Below are 23,248 nucleotides of genomic sequence, written 5' to 3'. Positions count from 1 at the left end.
GGACATAATTTAAGGTGAAGTTTCACAGATGAGACAGATGGGTCAAAAATATACTTGAGATAAGGCAAAGTTATTTTTAACTGATACTTAATGAGTTTTACTTCTCACTGCAGCACCCTGCTGCCTGTCCCCATATGCATTTATCTATGTGTCTCATGTGTTTTTGTTTGTGTGTGTTTGTGTATTCGTCAGTTCTGGATATAAACGATGAGACGCCCACCTTCAACCCTCAGGTGTACAATGTTTCCCTGAAGGAGAGTGTCCCTAGAGACCACGTTGTAGCGCGACTCATCTGCTCTGACAATGATACTGGTCTCAACGCCGAACTTAGCTACTTCATCACAGGTCAGCGGTCACAGTGGAAGAGGTTGTTGTATGTTGTTGGGTTACAGTGTTGTAAGGTTTTAGAACCTACCATCACTGTGTTGAGCTGTGAACCTCAGCACCTTCCATCCATCCATCTTTCTGTCAGTTTGTGTATTTATATGTAGCTGTAATGTAGCGAGTTGATTTCATGTATGTTTTCTTTTTTTTTTCTAAACCAACTCATGTAATTCTGAATTTGTTATGTAATTTTGGAAAAACATTTTGTATTGTGTATTTTTAGATGGTAACCAAGATGGAAAATTCAGCGTGGGCTTCAGAAACGGTGTCGTTAGAACGGTGGTCGGCCTTGACAGAGAGACCCAAGCAACATACACTCTGGTCATAGAAGCTATTGGTGTGTTGTTGTTTTTTTTCTATGATCATGTGTGTTTTATTTTTCAAAAAAAACATTTTTTTTTTCTCTTATCTTCAAAGCTACAATGTGGTAGCACATAATGGAAAAACAAAACTGCCTGCACATCTGCAGCGGCGTTAGATAGTTGCTCAACTAGAGTTGTTTTTGTTCCTGTTTTGTAAAAAAAAAGAACAAAAACTCTGAGGTTTTCCTGTTTTTGGATCGACTGAGTCAGGAAAGCTAATTTTACTGAGGGGGCTACACACATCAGTAAGGACAGCAGAGGCTGACTTAATGTAAAACAGTGCAAGAGAACAGAAGTAAACACATTGTCCTAATTTACAGGTAAATGGAAACAACCTAAGTTTTAATGAACCAACATTATTCTAGTGTTGCATCTTCAGAAAAAAAGCCAGTCTTTTTTTTTTTTTTCTAAAGATCAGTAAATGAACTTACAGAGAATTTTAAGGTGGAATGTGAATATTACTACATCAGCAAAAGTTTCTTTAGTTTTTGTTGTTGTTGACTATTTTTTCACTGGAAATTTAAACTCTGCATTTAGCCCATCTGTAATCTGTCGTACACACCCGGACCAATGAGCCATTAGGCACATAAGCTTGAGGCAACAAACAAAAGTACAAAGTGAGCTATGGCCTACTGCAGAAGGAGCAGTCTGGGATTTTGTGCTTTGCTCAGAGGTTTTCAGCTGTTATTGTTTGAGTGGAAGAGCCCTGATCAAATACCGCTTTCTTCCTGCCTGTCAGGGAAACATACTGGACCCTCTCTGACCTCCTAAATACATCTGACTATTATTTATATTCAAGCTTCGAGTATTGCCACCATACAAGCACAATGACTGTTCAGTTGTTCTATTGCTCCTTAACATTATAATCCACTTCAAAGTTGATAGTTTTGTGAATATGATTCTTTTTCCACAGATAATGGTCCAGCAGGCGGCCGAAGGACAGGCACTGCCACTGTGTTTGTTGAGGTGGAGGATGTTAACGACAACAGGCCCATATTCCTCCAAAACAGCTACGAAACCAGCATTTTGGAAACCGTGCCCAGAGGAACAAGCATCCTTCAGGTAGAAAGAGATCTGGAAACACACAGCGCTTTCAGCAAAATCCCAACTCTTTATTTTTTAAGGACTCACTAAATCATTTACAGAGTGTTTCCTTTTTGGCTCATGTTGTAATTGTATTGTTTGTTTTGGGAATCCACAACGTTTCGAGACCACATGAGGAATCCAGTGTTTGTCTTAATGCACCTGTATTGACAGATGGACGGGGTTTATTGCAGCAGAGCATGTGAATGCAATGTGAATGAGAAGAATGGTGGTGTTTCCACTTTGAGTCTGGTTGGTAAATTTATATTCAAAGCATCTGACAGATTCATTTTTGATCCTGTTTCTTGGAGGCTTCAGTCCACCTGTGTATACTACATTATAATTACAATTTAATTTAATCTGTTGCTTAATAAAAAAAAAATTTTGTCAGTGTTATCAGATTGAGTTATTGTCAGATTAAATTATTTTTATCATTAGAGAATACATTCAGAGCCATGATCAGGAGACCATTCTCTTCATTTCTCCACATGCTGCCCTGTTGCAATGGCTGTTTATTCCCTTTTTAAGTACTTTTGAAGAAATATCATCGGCACTGAAAGTGTTTAAACACATTCTTCAAAAAAGCACATTATTTTTCGGTTTACAGCCATGAAATAAACAACATATCATGTCAGAGGAACAGTCCGTCAATCCTCATGTCCTTGAGTCAGATTTCGGTAATGTAGTCATATAGACAAGGCATAGTGAGATGGGGGTCCACACTGGTCTCCAGTTGTGATGGCTGTGTAGCCAGAGGCTGGGACGTATGTCTCCTGTCGTGCTGGTGTGGCGTGCGGTGAGGTGGCCGTCTGAAGGAGAGGTTGTATGAGCGCCGGTATGAGCCCAGCCGCTTCCAAACCTTGAGCTGGGGCTCACTGGACAAGTTTCTTCGACGAGTCAAACTCTCTCCTGGGCCACAACTCGCCTCAAAGTCCCCATCTTCCTCAGTGCGCCGCCACACTGCCATGAAGATGGCTAGCCCTGCCAGCAGCAGTGACAAGCCCAGGACCACCATGATGGTGAATTCTGGGTCATGGACATCTGAGGAGTAAGATGGAGGTTGTGATACAGTAGCAGAGGTGGTGGAGGTTGCCAGGCTGGACAGAGTCACATTTTCAGTGTGAGAAGTAAAAGTGATGTTGAATCCTGGGTCAGTGGTGTTCATGTTGCCTCAGCCCTGCACGGAGAAACCAACATTTGTTAGAGTAGGTGCGAGTATGCATGTGTGGTCAGCTTTTATCAAGGTGCCACTGCAGCTTTTTTTTTTAATATACTTTTCTTTTGTCTCAGTAGTCAAACATAACCAAGCGAAGGGGTTAATTTGGAGGTTTAGTTTCTTATTTTCTCATTATTATAATCATACACCCAAGAGCTTTCAATATTAACACACACACATGTGCAAACATGCATAGAAACTCCCATGCCTGCATGCATGCGTGTACAGATTCAGTGAATGTTTGGCATTTGCAACAATTATGTAGCTATTAAATCAAGGACTACAAACCAGTCAATGCTTGACAGGCTTTCTTCAGTACAAAACAAATTGGGTTTATTAAAATGCCCCATGTATAATGTAAAGCACCCACCCTTTCTGCCCCCAGTCACCAATTATTTCCCCCCTCCCTCCCACCAATCTCTACGCGCCCCCATCTTCAGCATGGTAACATTTGTAAATGTCATCGTCCTTAATTCAGCGGAGACAAAGCATGGCTTATCGGTTTAAGGGAAACACATTGGGACGTGAAATTATTTTTAAGACCAAATGCCAGGAAAGCCGTGAAAAGGCCAGTGGAGCAGGATGGCTCGTTAGAGAGTCAGTTCATTAGTCAGCTCTTCCATGCACATACAACACACACACGCACACACATACACACACACATGGCTATTCAAAATGAGAACTTTCTTTCAGCAACTCACATATTCATGATTAGGCCCACTGTTCTTAGGTTTGGCAGCTTTAAGGTACTCCCCCTCTTCTTCAACCACGTTGTTACTCACACAGATTTGACTGCTCAGCTACTTTTAAGACAGTTTAACCCTTTCTTTACTTCTTCACTTCTCATTAATAGCTGTGAAGCTTAAACAATTAGCTCTTCAGCAATTTCAAAGTGACACGTATATCTTTTTTCTTTTAGAATTTTTCATTATTTTTGCATCATTCTGCATCTCCTTGCGCCCATCTGCTCAAGCACATGTTAACCAAGTAAGCTTCCAACTTAAAAAGTTTAAAACAATTTATGTTTCTCTCTAAAATCCTCTGCAGTCAACCGTTTTTTTTTGTTTTTTTTTTGTTTTTTTTTTTTTATTTTAGTTATATGAAAGGACATTTTTTTTCTAGAGTAAAATACTCACACCTTACCTTTGGAGACAGCACCTTGCTTCGATCCACTAACTGAGGGAAGACCTGCTTGGTGGATCCACACACTTGTTTTCCCCCTTAAACTGCTGCTTTCCCAGAAACAGAGGGGGAAACAGCGGGGAGGCAGAGGGGGGGGACAAGATGGAAAACGGGGCAAAATGTGGGTAACTGCAAAGCAGGAGTAAAATCTTACTGCTGCTGTAATGGCAAATAGCCAAAGGCAACAGCACGTTTTTTTCATCCACATGGAGGCTTTGTGAAAAATCTCTGTGCTTATAATCCACAAGCTCACACTTCTAACATCTGGCTCTGCAACATAGTGTTGTACTTCATACACCCCTTTTATGGCCTAAGTGGTTCATTCCACTGTGTAATACCCTATTCATCACTCACCAATCTGACCCCCAGCGTTTTTCCCCTCCTTTCTCCCCCTCCCCAGTACCCCTCTTTCTCCTCTCCTCTCTACATCTCTTTATAAAGCTAATGAGACTGAAGTTGGGCCTTTCTTCACAGAGGGAACAAGAGAGTGCAAAGTAGGACACACAGGGCAAGAAAGAGACTTTAAGAGTGCATGTGTATGTATTTGTGCATATCTGAGTGGACATGCACATGTGCTATAGTGCCTTAAGTGTGTATCTCTGTGTGCAGGTGATTATGTACTTTATAGCCACAGATTTTGACATATCTGGAGAGGAGCGGGATGTGAAGTCAGCCTTATCCGGTGCCAGCAGTTGTGTGGCTCTCTGGACTCAGAAGTCAGTTTTATGCCACGGCCCATTCACCAGCAGCCCAGCATGCTCCACTATTTATCTGTGCTTGGTGCAGAGCCGTGCAGTCTGTGCAAGACCGGGGTTTTTGGGTGCTTCTGGCTATCTGCCTGTAACAGAGGGAGAGAAAAGCTTGCTGCCAAGCTATGATGGGGTTGTTGTGGCAACAAGACACTGGGCACCAGTGAATGTGCGGTGAATGAAATGAAGCATACTTATTTATTCATCTGTTTGTGGAAAACCACATAATCTATGAAATCCAAGTTGAAAGTATTATATCTAGTATTAGAGAAATGACACAAGAGTAGCAGTAAATATCACATTTATAGGTAACTAAATCCTACTGTTCTCTTGTAATGACAACTGAGTGTGGGGATAAACAAGAAAAACTACAATAAATATAAGAAAAAAACACGAGATATCCTTACCAGTGCTGGTTCCCTATAAATCACCAGCTGGTTGGTTCTGCTTGTTTTTGTGCAGGTTCAAGCTACAGATGCAGATCAAGGAGAGAATGGCAGAGTTTTGTATAGGATCCTTACTGGTAAGTTCTGCTGTCCATCAGTGTTGTTTTCCAGATGATCACACATCATCTCCTGCTTGCCAACAAATGAGAAAAAAAGAAAAGTTCAGATGATTTTTGACTAGTAGATGTTGGATGTTTCCTTTTATTTCCAAAGTGTTGTCTGGAAGTGTGAAACGGTTCAGTCATCATTAATGACAGTGTCATAAAAGAAAATCTGCATGTACTGGCAGCAGCTTGGACTTGTAGATCTTTCAGGAATGTATTCCGTATTTACTCCAGCATTTAATAGGTTCTTATTGTTCTTTACTCCACCTTAATTTCTGCACAGTCTTGCTAACAGACTGACAAGCAGAAACAATCCCAAACCGCTGACTTTACTTTCACTTTGCCAGGAGGAGTTTACCTCAGCTACTTGCTGTATGCATCTTGTGAAATTATATAAACCCAGATTAAACCAGATTAAACATTTATCTAGATGATTTTTTTTTTTTTTTTACGGAATCCTCTTGGTGTTTCATCTTTTCTTCTCTCATTGTCTTGGTCTTGTGTTTACCTTGGGTTTGTGAATGCATGCTTACAGGGAACAGCAACAATCTGTTCAGCATAGACAGACAGACTGGGCTTGTGACCAGAGGCCTCAGAGCTCTGGACAGAGAAAGCAGCAGTTCCCATGTCCTGGAAGTGGAGGCCTATAACAGTGACGAGGGCAGCATGAGGAGCTCTGTGAGGGTGAGAAAGAAGGGAGAAACTGTAGTGGAATAAACCGATCGACTGAAGATGTGAAAACATTCAAATGTTTCATCTCAGTGCTTTTTTTCCCCAACGCACAGCTTAAAGTCTTTTCTTGCAGGTGATCATATACGTTGATGATGCCAACGATGAAGTACCCGTTTTCACCCAGCAACAGTACAACCGTCTGGGCTTGAGAGAGACTGCTGGCATTGGCACTTCTGTGATTGTGGTGCGTGCAACAGACCCTGACAGCGGTAAGTCTATTCTCAGACTTGTAACGCAGCACCTGATCTAGCAACTGGATTTTACTCCTCGTTGGTCTCCTTCAGGAATACATTTTTAATCACAATAGAAGGATTTTTATAAATGAACAAGAAATGTGGCATTTAGGCCGTGCCATCTGCTCTGCTGATTGTTGGGCCAGTTTGTGGATCACCAACCCTGACACTAGTGGGTGCTGTGTCATAGGAGAAATGTATGTCATCTTTTTATTTTTATTTTTTTGTTACTCTGATGTGCTAAAGAAAAACATTTACTTTGACAGCCATTTAAATCTCTATTTCTCCTCTGCAGCTCAAACTTCCTCTCCACACTTCCTATTTGTGAAGTGTTGCTCAGACACTTTATGGTTTATGTGATGAGACACGCTTTTTCCAAAACATCAGATCAGGCTTGAAACTGAAATAAACACAACATAGCCAACAAAACAGACCTGACATCAGTGTTAAATAAAACACATATTAGATTAACTTGTCACTGTTGTTCCTCTGCAGTAGCAAATTTAATTCCCATATTTACCATGAACTTTCACCGTGACTGGAAAACTAAAAAAAATTGTTAATATCAGCATTCCCCTGCCCACCTCCATGTCTTCCTGTTCAGGTGATGGCGGGGCCGTTGCTTACGCCCTTGTATCCGGCACTGACCGCAAGTTTGAAGTGGATGTGAGCACTGGTCTGGTCACCACTGTGGACTACTTGGACTACGAGACCAAGACCACCTATCTCATGAATGTCTCAGCTACTGACCAGGCTCCCCCATTCCACCGAGGCTTCTGCACCGTCTACGTCACCTTGCTCAATGAATTGGACGAGGCCGTTGTCTTTTTATCAGCTGGCTACGAGGCCTCACTTCCGGAAAACATTGCCACAGGGACGGAGGTGGTTCAGGTTCAGGCTCAGTCTGCCGACAACTTGAACCAGCTGAAATACCGCTTTGACCCTAACACGTCTCCAGCAGCTCTGGCCCTCTTCAAAATAGACAGCATAACGGTAAGTGAGGAAGCAGTGAATGAAAGGTCACAGTGTTCACGCCTCCTTATTGTGTACTTGCAAAACTACACCTAACGTCTGTCTAATCTGTGTCTTCCACTAACCACCATGTAACTGAAATCTCTGTGTTTTGAGCCAGCAATCTTGTTGCTGCATGACTGTAAGCTGATCAAAGCGCTTGTCTTCTTTGAAGTCATTTCATTCCTGTCAGAAATGAGAAATTGGGGATTTTTTTTTTTTTTTTTTACCTGATACTTGTGAGTTTCTCTTTTTTTTTGACTCTGCTATGTGCCTGAGAAGATCCATCTTGTGTGAAATGGAGGTAAAAGTATCTGCTGGTCTGTGTGGTGTCACAGGGCCGCATCACGGTAACAGGCCTGTTGGACAGAGAAAAGGGGGATCTCTACACGCTGACTGTTATAGCTGATGATGGAGGACCCAAGAAGGACTCCACTGTGGTATGTCCCTTCTTGTGAATTCTGTTTCTTAAACCCAAATTTGATCAACATTTTGTGTTTTTGAATTTATTTTCTGTATGGATTGTTTCTATTCTGTTGTAGAAACTTAACGGTATTCCTCTTATATCCAATGCATCTTTTATTGGAACTGTAGAAGGTAAGACTTTATTTTATTTAACTGGACATGAGTTTTACATCAGTGGTGTGAAAAATTGCTGTCATAGTATGTTGTTCATATAGTGTTGTTTGCTCGAGTTTAATTAAAGGTAAGGTTTACCATGTTGATCTTGTGGTAGAACCCACTAATGATCTTATGCCTTCGCAGGTGTCCATCACCATTCTAGATGAAAATGACAACAGTCCAGAGTTTGACATTACATCAGATACTTCTGTGGGCATCCCAGAAGACACACCCATGGGTAAAAAAGTGGCGGTGGTGCTGGGAAGGGACAGAGATGCTGGATTAAATGGACTGGTGAGAATAAAGAAAGATGGAAGAATGTGGTTAACAGAGTTTACCACACATAAGTAAAATTATACCAATGGTCAATGTTCTACATTCACAATTACACAAGAGTCTTGTTTCTTACATGTGGATCATATATTAACATCAGATGTTATGCACGAGGACTGATGTCGGTATATCTTTAGATCTGGTTTGTACAAATAGTTGCATACTATTAAATCATCTATATAAAGTGTCTTGCAATTATGTTCACTTTTGTTGTGAACCAGTGCTGCGTGAATAAATGAATCATTATTCCCCTTTCAGACATTTTTGTACATTTTTTATTATCTGTTTTGCTGCTTTCATTGATCTAGAATCTTCTTTTAGGTGTCTTATAACCGCCGAAAAATATGCTATAAAATCAATATTTTTATGCTTTTTCCAAAAAATTTCTTAAATGTTTTGAGAGCCCATAACTACAAAACACTGAATGAGTTTCTGGGTTTTAACCTCTTTAAATAACAGTGTGATTATTTTTGTTGTTCCATAACCAGAAATAAACAAACAAACTGACAAACAAATAAATGAAAGTAAGGCCCAGTTGTTCTAAATAATTTAAGGACAAAGAATATTTTATTTGTGAATGAATATATTGCAGTAGTATTTTAAATTCTAACTTAACTTTTTGTTTTGTTTTTGTGTGTGTGTGTGTGTGTGTGTGTGTGTGTGTGTGTGTGTGTGTGTGTGTGTGTGTGTTACTATGTTATCAGCGATTTCCTCCCACCAGTTTTAAATGCATTTCTTAGAAGTATGCCCGAAAATGTTGATTATTCCAGTAATACAATATTTTATTTCAATACTTTGCAGACATTAGTGATGTGTAAAGGAAATCTGGCAAAAACTGACCTCTAAAAATAGATTTACATAGTAAATGTCAAAAAATGTGTATTTCCAGAAATGAACCCTGAAATGGAGAAGTAAACTCGATTTTTCAAAACAGGAATTCTCTAGAAGAGCACATTGTGTATCCCAATTCCACTTTCATTACCTTTGTTTAATCTTATTCTGCCAACACAGTGTGTTGTTTTTGTGTATTGCAGGTTTTTCATCAGAATTTCAACCTGAAATAAAGTTTTACACGATAATAAAGCAACATTGTCTTTGTTGTTTTCATCTCATTCTGGCTTGTTGTTTTCTCTCAGGTGAACTTCACTCTGGTGGCGGGCAACATGCAGGATGTGTTTAAGATCAAGACAGTCAACAACAGCTATGGCGAGGTTTATGTCAATGCTCCTCTGGACAGAGAGTCAGTGGACCGCTACCTATTAAAGGTCAGTCAACAGTTCACATGTTGTTATGACTTTATTCACCAGATACCAGTATGCTTTTAGTTAAAGACTTTACTACAAATTAGATTTTGCAAACCAGTACATAACTTCATTCGTTTTTATTCGTTTTCAGATTTAGCTAGAAGTAGCTTCTAGCTAAATCTAGCATATTACTAACTGTATTGAATTTGTACACAGTGTTCATTAATGTTCATTGTCCTCATTAAATTAAATAGATTAATAAAATTAAATAAAACGGTTTTATATTTTGAGTTCATAAGATTGATGGCTCACATTCTCAGACCAGAACTGGATCACAGACACATTTCAGTACAATCTGTTTGCATAGATCCCTCTTTTCACAGGAAAACAAACTGATTTTTTGACATTGAAGTAAGTATTTATGTAATGACTCAAATGTTTCATTATATTTAAGCTTTCGAAATGGTCCAGTTACATCTGAAAAGCACAACTATTCTCTAATCAGGCATCAAACAGTCATGTACTTCATTTCTACATGGAGCTGTACATCCTAATACATCAAAGTTTATATGTGTCATTACAGGTGCGTGCCACTGACAATGGCTCACCACCCAGATACACAGACCACTTACTCACCATCAACATCCTGGATGTCAATGATAATGCACCTGTTATTGAAAGCCAGAGGGGCTACAACGTCAGCATAAGCGAGGTAAGGATTTGTTGACACTGTTGCATGATAGGTTTGTCTGGTGAATAAAGATTTTTAACTCTTTCACTAGAGGGCTGAAAATGAGGCATTTTTTTAAACGTTCTTTCAGAATGTGGGAGGAGGCACGTCAGTTCTCCAAGTGATGGCTACTGACCGTGACATTGGACCCAACGCCATGCTGTTTTACTACATCACTGCTGGAAACCAGGACCTAACCTTCCGCATGGACCGAGTCACCGGGGAGATGGTGACACGACCGGCCCCTCCCGATCGAGAGCGTCAGCAGGAATATAGGCTCACTGTCACCGTGGAGGATGACGGCACGCCGCCTCTGTCGGTAAGAAACATGAACAGCCACAAGCAGAACACAGCAAACGTACTGCAAACATATCAACATTGTCAACATTTTTTCCAGCATCACATTGATGGCAAATTCAAATGAAGTAAATTTATTAATGCTTTATTTCCTCCTACATGCATTGTAACACTGCAATGTACACAGAGGGTAACGTCCATTTCTAACGCTGATTCAGCTGTTCTAATGTGTCGTTTACCATGTAGAGCAGCAGACATGAAGCAGAGCCCTTCTTTTCTCTGTAGCTCTGTTACAAACAATCTGTCTGTGAGATCCTGAGCATCCAGTTCAGCCCAACAGTAGGTCTCATGGGGAAAAGTAACCTATCCTATGCTTGAGCATAATACGGACTTGCTTTGACTTTTAAGACAGTATTTTATTTTTTATTTGCCATTTATGCTTCCTTTAAAGTTTACCCTTTCTTTAAGTGTCCTACTTGTCTCTGTAATTAAGCTGAGAGTTCATATGTTGGAGTTGTTAATGTCTTCACAGATCCTTTCCTGGTTTTCATATCATTAAATGTTTATATTATGTTGTGTTTATTTTTTTTATCCAAAAATCAGAAAACTCTGAAAAGTATAAATACATTTGTGAATCAACTTTTTTCTCCCTTCATTATAACCTGATCATCATTGCTGTTTTCAAAACTGTATATGAAAAGGTCCAAAAGACACTACAATGCTAACAAACATTACAAACTGATGTTTTTGTGTGTGTGTTTCTGTGGTTTTTTTTTTTTAAGATTTCTTTCTTTTGTAGGACCGTGCTCAAGTAAAGGGTCCAAATGCATCTTCCTCCTCCTCTACTGAAACCAGCTAGGTGCAGCTATGAGACAAAGAAAGAAAGATGAAATATGTTCAAGCATACTTCACATACACCACACACACACCAAAAAAAAAAAAAAAAAAGAAATGCAGTGCTGTTTTTTTGTCTTTGGTATAAGCTTATTGATTGTGAAGGCACAGGAAACACCTTGTTTTGACAACAGGAAAGCCACAAGTCATATTTCTTTAAAGACAAAGACAAATGCTGCTTTTCCTGTTAAAATATATATATTTAAAAAAAAAAAAAAAAAAAAACCTTCTTCTTAAAAAGAACTATTTAAATGTGTTCATAAGTGTATACAAGAATAATTTTATATGCACATAAGTCATACATTCATCTTTAAGCCATGGGTGGCACAAGCTTCACATAAAACAACCAAGTTAGTTTTGTCATTATCTCTCCTCTCTCCTCTAGTATGCACCAGCGGAACAACCTTGTTCTGTCTATGATAGCTCCCTCGATAGCGAGTGCAACATGTCCTTGTATTATTGCAGTTTGGAGAGCTGCCATTTAAAGGGAACAATGATTTTAGATAAGAGGCACAAGGCTTTTGAGCTCGGGAACTCCACTTTATTACACAAGCTAATAAAAGAACGGTGTAAATGCCATACAGAAAACAGATATATCCTCAACAAATCTTTTATACATGATTTTTACAGTATAAAACACATCAACAAAAGTTGCATTCAAGTTAACACGCAGACATTTACTTCAAAGTAATTATGAAAACAATAGTCTATAATTTGAACACGCTCGCATACACCAACACACACACACACACACAGAGCCAAATAATACCACAAATACTTTTTATGACAAACATTAATGTATGGAAAACCCTGTCCTTTCGACCTGCTACACATTACTGAGATGATGTCCACAGAGCAACAGCTTTGCATGAGTTACCTCAGCGTGAAAAGAAACCGCCACTGACTCATACATTAACTGTGTCAAACCAGCACTGCAGTAATATATACAGTGATCTTTTATCTTTGATCTCTTAGCCAAATTATCAGAGTGAAAAACTGAAATATAATGTAAAAACAGTGATAAAACTTAGTCTAAGAGTTTGTGTCTGTGAGGCTACATTCAAGAGAGAAACGTTTCATTCTTACTTGATAAGCTGTACTAAAGCTGAAAAATGAGAAATTCCCTCAAAAACAAATTTTACAATAGATATTTTTATGAAAACATCGAAGGCCACTGTGCAGTGCTTCACTTTTCTAGGTACAGCAAAGAAGAAGCATATTTGGAACACAGCAAAGAGTAAATGAGGTAGCAAAGAGGGAAGGTGACAGAAAGCAAGAACAAATAAAAACTCTCAAAAAAAAAACTTAATGCCATAAACACAATACACTGTTTGCCTTTTATGACTGCGGCAAGAAAGGGACGAGCCCACCAGTTGCTTTCTCATCTGTGGTTCATTGAAAACAGAAAAAAAAGAGTGTTTTCTGTTTTGTTTTCTGGGATGTAAATGTTTAGAACTTATTCCATCAGCCCATTTGTTTACAGTTCCCATGATCAATCAACAAATATTCAGTGATACATTACATACCGCTGCGGGGGTCCTTTTATAACCGCATATCAACACACCAGTGACAGTGAATGGACAAAAAACCAGTACTGTTTGTTTTTTTGTTTTTTTTTAGGGGGCGGGGGGATTTAAAAAGGTGTGCAGAGTACACACCAGCCTAAATCAACCAACCATAGCAAATAAATGCTTATTTCTATGCATCAAAGTCTGTTGCTCCTTTACGTGACAGAACCCCACTTTTAGCACACATCACAGCGTTCATTACGGTGGAAGGTCTCACCAGACCTGATGGTCTAGGAGCCTTTGTCAATGTTCTGACTGATTGTCAGATGCAAACCACAACTTTTAGTTAACTTTTGGCCCCGAGCTGTTGTTGCAGGTGAAAGTGGTATCGGGAAACAAAATGCAGTTCCTCTCCCTCCTGCATTCGAGACAAGGTAGAGGTGAGAACACGATGACCATGATGACTTAAGCCAGAGAGAAGGAAGAAAGTCGCTGTACTGCTTCCAGGTCAGCAGTAAGAGCTATGCATGCGGCAGTACCGCTCTTTAAACCTGCAAGAAGTCAGGAGACTCTGGGATGATGTCTGAAACAGAGAAAAGAGCACGTTTGTGAGAGGCATCCACCTACACAAATGAGCATTCCATGTTTTGTTGCTGACAAGTGAAAAGTTGCTGGTAACTCTGCAAAAAGCAGAACAAAAAGGTATCGAGTCTGAGTTGCAACATGTTAAAGATAACAGGGAAGTGATGCTGGTTGAATTCCGCAAGATGAAGGTCAGTAAGTCAGAATATATGATGAAGAAAGATGAAGTGTGGCTTTTGTCTACACAACATGAAACCTTAGACAAGAAACCAGGTTACATATTTCTGCAATATGTCTGCAAACCCTTACAGGAAATGAGCTTTAGCAAGAAAAAAAAATCCTCCCTTGCAAGCACATAAGTCTTTTTTATGTCTTTTAAGCTCAATATTTATAGTATTTGTGTTCTACTGTTGCATCATCTGAATGAAGTCTCAGTCTATAGCATGGCCCAGTTTTACTCAATGTTTATTATCTGTGTATAAGCTTAAATAAACCTTTTCCTATATCTGTGTATCAAGCTGTTTAGGGCCTTTGATGTGATATATGTTATTGTTCTGCCTGTGTTTTATGACAGCTCCCATTATCATGTGAGATTTTGCAGCAAAGAAGCTGTGTAATCAATCCAAGTATTCCAGGAATGTCTGCACAGGTGCCTCAGGAGCCTGTAGAAAAACACTTTAGTAGTTATGAATGTTTCAATATTACTTTAAGCTGAAACAGAGAGAACTAAAACGGGCATAGTCCCAGTTGTCTTTATGTTTTTATGCCAGGGTGTTTTCTTCCTTAACAAAATGAACATGATGTGCAGTTGAAATGTTTGTGCACTTTTGCAACCAATGCTTCCACCAAAATGCAAATTATTTCTGCAAGTTGCATAAAGTCATGTTTGTTTTTGATGCATCAGGTTCACCATGTAACATTAGCGTGTAGATTTTGAAATAGGCAAAGTTGTGGGAACACCATTGCATAACATTTAATTGCGCTTCCTTTTTTTTTTACATAACTTCAGTGTTGAGGTGATGTGAATGGTGTGAAATTCTTACAGAATGTAATTAATGACCCTCTAATGGACTAGTATACGTATCTACATGAAGGGCAACACTTAGCTATGTGCTTTAATCTATACAGGAGCTCTCAGACTTGTTCAGCATCTTGTCGTGTTTCACACTTTCCCTAAATGTTGTACATTAAGAGAGCACAGCCTCAATAGAAAAAAAGGTTGGGACAACCTGTAAATAGAATAAAACAAGAAAGCAATTATCTAAAACCTTTTTTCGGGGGTTTTGCATTAGAAAATCTAAGACACAGAACAGTTTTCAAGTTTGCATCAGTCTGTTTTAAGAAACCATTAGCAAAAATGACTGTAGTGTTACTGATTCATGTTCACGTTTGAGTTCCTCTTTGGGATGGCAGGGAGAACTGTCTTCACAACATAATACATACTGCTAAGAAAACTCTTTCTCATTTAGCAGTGCTAGCCTGTATCTTATTAATTGCTTCAACATAGTTTTCCTTGTAAGTATGGGCTGCAGTGTCATAGCGTTTAGATATTTGGTGTCTGTTTTACCTTCAGATGGGAAGAATACGTCCCCATGTGCTGGGGGTGAGAGGGGTGTTCCTGGGTCGGACAGCAAGTGGCGACCGGTCTCAGAGGACTGCCTAGTCATGATCTGAGACACAGTGCGGGTCTTTATTTGGGGTGATCCTCCGAGGAACACTGGATTTTCATGGCCTTGAGCCTCACTGAACACACAAACAGAAACACACAAACATACAAGAAAGAGAAGTAAGAAATAGCCAAACTCATCTGTTGCTCAACGCAGATTTAGCAGTGATCATTGTTATGTTTGGTGTTTGTTGTCATGGAATGAAAAATAAATGCTAAAGCAATACTACAGAAAGTTAAATACTAAAGCAATACTACAGAAAATAAATACTACAGCAAATATTTTGTGTGTATATGAAGTACACACATGTGGATGTATTGTCACAGGGGACAGCCTTCAGGAATCATACTGTTATAAATAAATCCAAAATGGACTTCCCACAGTTAGTTTAATGGGATTAACCCTTTAACATCCACACTAACAAAAAGGCCAGAGAAGGATGTTTCTCTGTGTTTTCCTTTTGTTTTGGACAAGAATAAACAGAATAAATGTTTTTAGCAAATGGTTGAAATGTTAAAAAGAAGAAGTTAATAATAATGTAACAACAGTGAAATCATTGAAACAGTGTAGTGTCACTACAAACACTTAGTTTGGATTGTGAGATCAGCTGCTTTACAGATTGTGGGAAAGCTTACCTGTCCATCCTCACCAGCTCTTGTGCACCTGGGAGAGAGGAAACAGGAAATGGGCCATTGTGAATGAACAGTGAATGAGCAGTCTGTGAATGTGCTTCCTACTGTGTGAAATACAGTTAATCGACCTCACTGACAGGAAACATGCGTGAGAACAAACAGTCTGGGTACCCCAGTGTAAGAAATTTATATTTGACCTGCAGCAAAAAGATGGAAATGAGTTGTGTATGTGCTTGTTTGTGTGTTTTAGTCATACATACGTCTGTGTGACTGGACATTTTGCCTCTGTCTGTAGACAAGCACCAGAATAAGAGGCAGAGAGAGCAGAGCCAAGATGCAGGCTGCTAAAGCCAAAGCCACGGGCACAGAACCTGGAGAAGTAACAGGGAGACTGTGTGTTAAACAAACAGGATAACAGCATATTCATCCAGTGGCTAGGAAGGCTTTACTAAGACCACGTACCTCCAGGTGGTGTGGAATTCCAGACAGTGCAGTTTGAAAAGCCGGTTCTCTCTGAAATGATCAAATAATCAAATAATTTCCCCTCATATATACAGTATATAGATGTAACATTGGTAACAATGCAAATGAAAGACTTCTCACAGATTACATGAAAAATATTTATTTAACGCTCTCAATTAGCCAGTTATGACATTTCTGTACTTTTACACTGACTCATACTTACTTGGTGTAACTTGAAGAACAATGTGGCTGTGAGACCTCTGCACGAGGGATGGGTGACCATGTCCTCTATTGATCTCCAGGACCAAACAGCAATAGCGACCCTGATCAGCAGAAGTCACATTCTGCAGAGTCACCCACATTTTATGGTCATCGTGTTGATACTGCAGTCCTGACCCGGTGCGGTTATGTGAATGATCTTGTCTTGGAAGTTTCCCAGGTATGCAGTGTTGGTCACTGTGGGGTGTGAAAAGCCAGCTGTGCTTCAGTTCGTCAGTGGTGTACTTGGCAGCACCTTTCTGATCACACAACAGTTTGGCAGTTGAACCTTCAGGACAGGTGTAGTACAGGTGTGGAGCAGAAACACCCAGTGTGGAGTGGGAGTGGGCCACCTCGTCTTTAGCTGGACAGATAAGACAAAAGTGGAAGGAAATAAATAAATGAGACTTCCTTTTTAACAGTACGTTTGCTTTTTATAACAGTAAAATACAATTTAGTTTAGAGATACAGATGTTGTCTTTTTGGCTTCTGCTAAGGTTCAAACAGCTGCGACTGCGAGAAGATGGATTTGTAAGCAGTGGAAATTAGAAAAAGGCTCTCCAAAGCTCAATCCTGGGGGGAAACCCCTGTTTTTATAGATTATATGTGACAAAGAATAACCAGAAGCACAGAGGGAGTATTTTAGTAAAAATGTTAAGTCATATTTGTGAATTCTATTTTAGTGGCAGCAACAGCTGCTGGTTTTTCCAAGTTACAATTTCCAGTGGATTTAGTTAATATAAGCCAGTTCACAACAAGGTCATTTAAATGCACTTTACAGTTGCAATCCAAATCCAGCCAATTAACTGTGGTCTAATTTAAACCAATTATTTTATAAATTGTGTTCAAATCAGTTCAAATAGGCAAACTCATGAACAATCTAGTTATGGAAAACCCAACGGGTTGCACTGAATCTTCTCTGACTAAATTCCCCATCCTGAGCATGCATAGGGGCGACAGAGGAAAGGAAAGAAACCCTTCATAAAAGGAGGTAAAAACCTCCAGCAGAACTGGGCTCAGCGAGGGGAGCCATTTGCCCCAACCGGTTTTATAGTCAGATGAGCCACCGACTGAGTTCTTTGCTCATAATGACCAGAAGAGTGCTTGGAGGAGTAAACATAATACTATATCACTAAGTATGATGAATGCGTCATGCACTGTGGCTGCTGTGTTTTTGTTTTTCTTTTTTTTTTTTTTTTGCAAAACTAAAAGCTTGCATGATGGAAGAATCTAAACTACTTCAGAATTTCCAGCAAACGTAAATCCATCAGCTGTATGTTTGAAACTTGTAGCATTCTTTTAGTGTTTCAGATACAGGAGACTTTAAATAAAGAAAGTGAAAAAAATGGCAAATTAGGGAAAGACTGAACAGCTCACAGTTTATTTAAAATAACTACAAGCTAAAGTTAATTAGAATGCATTTCCTGCCTGTCACCACTACTCACAACACAAATACCCACAAGCACAATGTAAATAGCAACTAGCAATCTCGGCATGGAATTAAAAGTCAAAGCCCAGCAATTTCTCTGCTCTGATTTTGGATGCTTGATACTTTTTCTGTGCCTTTGGGACAGCAAAGTTTTTCTCCTCATTGTAAATATTCAAACTGTGGTGAGAAACAGCGCAGAGTCTGCTGGCTAAGACAAATATACTAACCTCCTTTGGGAGCTAAATTGTCAGTTCCTTTCTGACAGCTGCAGTTGTATGTATATATATATATATATATATATATATATATATATATATATACATATATACAGTACAAGATGATTTTACCCCTTAAAAGTAGGACAGTGTAGAAATGTGACTGATGCTGCATGGGATTCTTTGAGGCAATGTTACTTATGGTGTATGTTGTCCAGTGCTTGCAGTCAGAGAGTCCCTTAATGTTTTGTGACTGAATAATGACACATTAGTTACACATGCATTTTTATGTACCCTCAGGAAACCAGAAAGACAGCTGTGAGACACTTCTTATACATTGCACAAACTCCCTTTTGTATTCACACATTCTGCTTTCAACCACTTCCTGTTTTAGCTTCTTCAGTGCACCAGTAAATAGCTTAAACTCTTCAATGTAAACTCCAAAGGTGTGTTTCATTACAATACCCATCAAAGTAAGCCTCAAGTCTGACGTGTCTACATAACAGTCCCCTACACACACACACACACACACACACACACACACACACACACACAATGCACACAATCTCTCATAATCACTTGTGCCAGATATGACTGCTGCATACCTTCCATGAAAAACAACAGAGCAGCTCACACCATCATTATGAATCTTTTTGTGCAACAGATTGCAATGTGGCTTAGCCTCTGAGATGCTGCATCAAGGAGAGGAAGAGTGCGTGCAAGTGCATGCGTGTGAAAAACAAATATGTGTGGGGGTGGACCGCATTGATGGAGAAGCATGCCAGCTTGTTACACCGTGGGTCCCAGGTTTCCTGTAAATGTGTGTGTGCATGTGGGCGTGTATATCTGGACAGTGAGGGAGGAGGGTGGTCAGTGCCTTGGCTTGAGGAGTGGACTTCCTTCCTGAGTTGTTCCGGCAAGCCACCACTCCTCCTGTCTGACTCCTCAGAGCCTAAAATGTGAAGATTTCCAGCTGTTGCTGTGTGGCAATTTCACAGTTCGACAAATCCCCCTCCTTTTGGTGATGAATAATGACTAATCCCGCTGAATAATTCCATTTTTGTTTCGTTTGCAGATTTTTGTCCTGATCTTTTTAAAGCAAGTATCTGGTCTATAAATCATCAGACAGCTGTAAAAAAAAATGTACCTGTTAAAATCGCTGTCTTTGACACAATCAAATATGTTATTTTCAAATGTTTTGAATTCAAATCCCCAAATATTAAAGTCAGATTTAAGCATTTTTGCTTGATAAACAATTTTCTCATTATTACAAAGTGAACTGATTCTTCTCTTGTTATTGTTGATGTTTTAGTAAAAAAAAAGAAAGCTGTTGGACAGTCGCCAGTAAAGTTTAGGCCAGTTCGGACAGTTATGGTAGCAGCTCTGTAGGACTCATTTAGACTTAGTCATGTACTGGTTATGTCAAGTCATGTACGAGGGGATCATGCACCACAAACAGGGGAACCTTCTGGATCAATCAGAACATAAATGAGGAAGCAGGGGAATGATTTTAGTCCTAATGTCAATATCAGCTTCAGACAGCTGATTTAAATTCAGCTGGGAGGAAATACAGTAGCTGAACAGCTAACGACCTTTGCTCTTTGATTAGTCGTGCATGTTTTTATACAGGCCGTGTGTGCATCCTGTGTGTATATTTGTGTGTGTCAGTGAATATTAGCTCTGCAGCCCATGCCTATGTGTGAATGCTGAATCAGACTGTTGCCATTGTGTGCTAGGAAAAGCAATAGGAAGATCATGGAGGGCGATTAAGGTGAAAATGTTGTCCCCCGGCTGTTCCTGCCAATGTGTTGGGACAATAGGAGGGGAAGTCCTTCTCCTCTCCTGTTTCACACCCACCCTGCCTCCCTTGCTGCCCTTCTTCCTAACAGCTCAGCTTGCCTTCTCACATGTTGCACATAGAAAATATTTCAGCGATATCTCACTGACAAGACCAGGCTTTGGAAGGAGTCCTTTGGATCAAGCAAGTATCTTGCGTTTAGTATTTGTTGGGATGCCAAGTGGATGGCGTTTACCAGCGTCAGCATCGGATCTGTATTGATGTGGTTCCAAACAGGCATCCAGTGTTGTTCTGTATGTGGATCAGAGAGGATTTCATTGACTTGCACACACCAGACATCTGTGTTTTGAGTCTATTGTAGATCTATGTTTCCACCCATGATCTCTGCACTTAGGATCCCGACAGCCCCTGAGGGCCAGGACACAGGCTCTCCTTTGTTTTAGGTCTTAGTGCCACCTGTTTGGGGACATGCTGGCACTGACAGCTTTCTTATTTTCCAACATGTTAATTAAAGCTTGATATCTCCCCAGTTTAAGGATGCGTGCCACCATTTTGTGGGAATAACATTACAATCTGATAAAAAAACACACCAAACATGTATTACAGGTAAATCTGGTTTTTATTTTCTAGCACAAGTCCTGCTTCCTGACACACACCCCAAAGCCCTCCCTTTTTAGACCCTCCGTCATGGGTGATGAAACCAGGAGATTATTCACTCTACACATAAACTATTAGTTTCAGTAACAGCTTCTGCTCTAAAAGCAAGAAGGTGTATTCTGCAACAGGAAGTGTTTCAATCTGGTATTCAGAAACCTTAAAACAAAAGGAAGCGGTAGCGTGTCAGTAGGTCCTGTTCCGACCATAATGTGGCTCATGTGAGTGATGTTTTTAAATAGCCGACGTTCCATCTGAGCTAAACGTACTTTATAATGGGAACAAATTGTCACAGTTTCACCTCTTCTTCATCTTTACTGACTTCACTGACAACATTTTGGAATGTAAAAGGTTGTGTAATGGCAGAGTATTTACAACATTATTACAACAGTATTTCTTCATTTTAATGCTGAAATATACCATTGAAATGTCTGAAAGTCCAATATTACATCACTTTAATAAATGTATTTAACTGTCACCAGTTGGCTTGGCTGTCAGCACCATTGTCCTATCTTCTTAACTGTTTTTTTACTGTAGTTAAATAGATATGTTTACAAGGCTGGAGTTTGTTTTTTTTAATGATTCACTTGTATAAAAGTCAAGGCTGTAGATGCCGTGGAGCCTTGAGCTGTTCAGAGAATCACCAGTTTGGGAGACAAACTGTTCCCAGCAACATGGTCACTGATGGTAATTTTATCATTCTCACAGCACGTAAACATGACTGCAGTTTCATATATACAGACCTCTAAAGCGGTAATATTAATACCAACAAAAATCACAAATAGGGACTCTCCCTCCTCCACATTGTCTTTGTATTGCAAATGCATAGTGTGCCCACACAACTGTTGCACATGCACTGACTGACTTTCCCTGTTTAGGCCCATTCTTGTCAATGAGATTGACTAAGGACACCTGTATCCTAATAAAGATTTACTCACTTAGGACAGAATCAATACCCAACACAAGCTTCGGGAACAAACTTGAGAAGAAGGCAAAGAAAGAGAGAGTGGTCCCACTTTGAACCCTTCATTGACCATGTTAGTCTGTTCCATTGTCCTCCACAAAGAGCCAAATGGTTATCTGAGAGGAAAAGAAGGACTGATTACAGCTGGGTTTCACTCTTTTCTTTTTCTTTTTTGCTAAGTGGAAACCCATTATTGGCAGTCGCACAAACAGATATTTTCATCATAGGCTGAAAAGAAGGAAACTTGTTTGCAAAAAAAGGAAATAACAGGTCTGAAAAGAGGGCACTCAAACTGTTCTTGAGTCTTTCAATGCAGCCTGGAAGTCTCTGAGATCTACAAGAACAGCTCAGAAACCCTGCTTACATAACATTCATATGGTCTGGGTCAATTAATCCAAATCACTGTTTTTTAATTAAAACAAAAAGTATTTAAAAAAGAAAAGAAATTGCTCTATGTTTATTTCTTAGAATGTGTCAGCCAGATGTTTAATATCCGAAGCTAAACATCTTAAGTCAGTGAAGCAGCCTATGCAAACAGACTTAAGCTGATAAAGTTTTCATCGTGAAGCCATGTGCGCCCACTGAGCCAGCAGCTGCTTCTCCTCTGTCCTCCCCAGCCTGCAAAGTCCTGGAATAAAACCCTACATTTGATTACGGCTTCCAAGGAAGCGAATTCCTATAAAAAACGAAGCAGCAATTAAGCAAATGGAGAACTTGGGTCACCAAAGCCATGAGGCATTTCTCTTTTTACTTAAAAGCTGACCACAGTTCTGGACTGGTAAGTCTTAGTACCGCAACTGGGCTGCTGTTTGTTGTTGCGTTTAAAGTAGATTTTATTCACAAAAAGCCATGGGAGGAGCTCGACCAGATGTTCAAAACAATTTTTTTTTTTTTTTTTTTTTTAAAGTGGAAAGTTTTCAGCCCTTTAAGTTTTAAAGAAACACGCCAGTAACTGTGGAAGGAGAAAGTTGAAGAAATAAATATATAAACGTGGTTGAAACGGGGCTGAATCGTCCTGTATCTGTCATGTTTCATAACACCATCTGCACAAGTAGGAAATTAAGTTTCTAATTACAGGTATGCGTTTAAAAAATTCTATTTGAAGTGATGAACAAACCACTTTGGTTGACTTTTTTTGTTCAAATGTTTTGTTGTTTATAGCTGACAACATCCAGTCTGTCGAGCTTTAACAAACATCAGGTGTCAGAGTGATCGTATCGATCCGTTCTTACCTCCAGCTGTCACAAACAGAACAGGGAAAATCCAAAAAATGGACTTTCCTTCCCACACAGCTGTCCGACGGGATAATCCCCACTGCATGGCTGTGACCAGTACAAGTAGCAGGACGGTGTTGGTCTCAGGCTGTCCTCCTCTTGTCCCCGCTGACTAAACCCTGCTCAGCTTCTTCTCATTCACGTTCAACCGCTGCACCCCGAAACGCAGAGAGGCGACTGACAA

The 23,248-nt window shown here is 39.7% G+C and overlaps 2 protein-coding genes across 2 annotated transcripts in view; one reads left to right on the top strand and one right to left on the bottom strand.

The window, feature by feature from the left end:
• cdh23 (cadherin-related 23) overlaps positions 1–23,248 on the top strand; it is a gene marked incomplete at both ends in the record, with an annotated part of 158,298 nt that overhangs the window by 116,544 nt on the left and 18,506 nt on the right. Inside the window, 12 exons of the mRNA XM_079249389.1 lie at positions 193–345; positions 608–721; positions 1,660–1,808; positions 5,439–5,499; positions 6,062–6,210; positions 6,332–6,467; positions 7,096–7,484; positions 7,841–7,942; positions 8,268–8,417; positions 9,593–9,721; positions 10,284–10,412; positions 10,522–10,749. Coding sequence (XP_079105515.1) covers positions 193–345; positions 608–721; positions 1,660–1,808; positions 5,439–5,499; positions 6,062–6,210; positions 6,332–6,467; positions 7,096–7,484; positions 7,841–7,942; positions 8,268–8,417; positions 9,593–9,721; positions 10,284–10,412; positions 10,522–10,749 — 1,889 coding nt within the window. The remainder of the gene's footprint in view (positions 1–192; positions 346–607; positions 722–1,659; positions 1,809–5,438; positions 5,500–6,061; positions 6,211–6,331; positions 6,468–7,095; positions 7,485–7,840; positions 7,943–8,267; positions 8,418–9,592; positions 9,722–10,283; positions 10,413–10,521; positions 10,750–23,248) is intronic.
• Positions 12,178–23,236, bottom strand: vsir (V-set immunoregulatory receptor). The gene is made up of 7 exons (XM_079249390.1): positions 23,023–23,236; positions 16,696–17,094; positions 16,473–16,523; positions 16,271–16,381; positions 16,014–16,041; positions 15,279–15,454; positions 12,178–13,712 (listed from the first exon to the last, which is right to left on the bottom strand). Exons 1-7 carry the CDS (start codon positions 23,108–23,110, stop codon positions 13,675–13,677), a joined length of 891 nt encoding a protein of 296 aa, XP_079105516.1. The 5' UTR covers positions 23,111–23,236; the 3' UTR covers positions 12,178–13,674.

Source organism: Telmatherina bonti, assembly GCF_933228915.1.
Source record: "Telmatherina bonti genome assembly, chromosome: 11".
Taxonomy (NCBI): domain Eukaryota; kingdom Metazoa; phylum Chordata; class Actinopteri; order Atheriniformes; family Telmatherinidae; genus Telmatherina; species Telmatherina bonti.
Note: the sequence above shows the minus strand (reverse complement) of the source record. Positions and strands in the feature narration are given on the sequence as shown.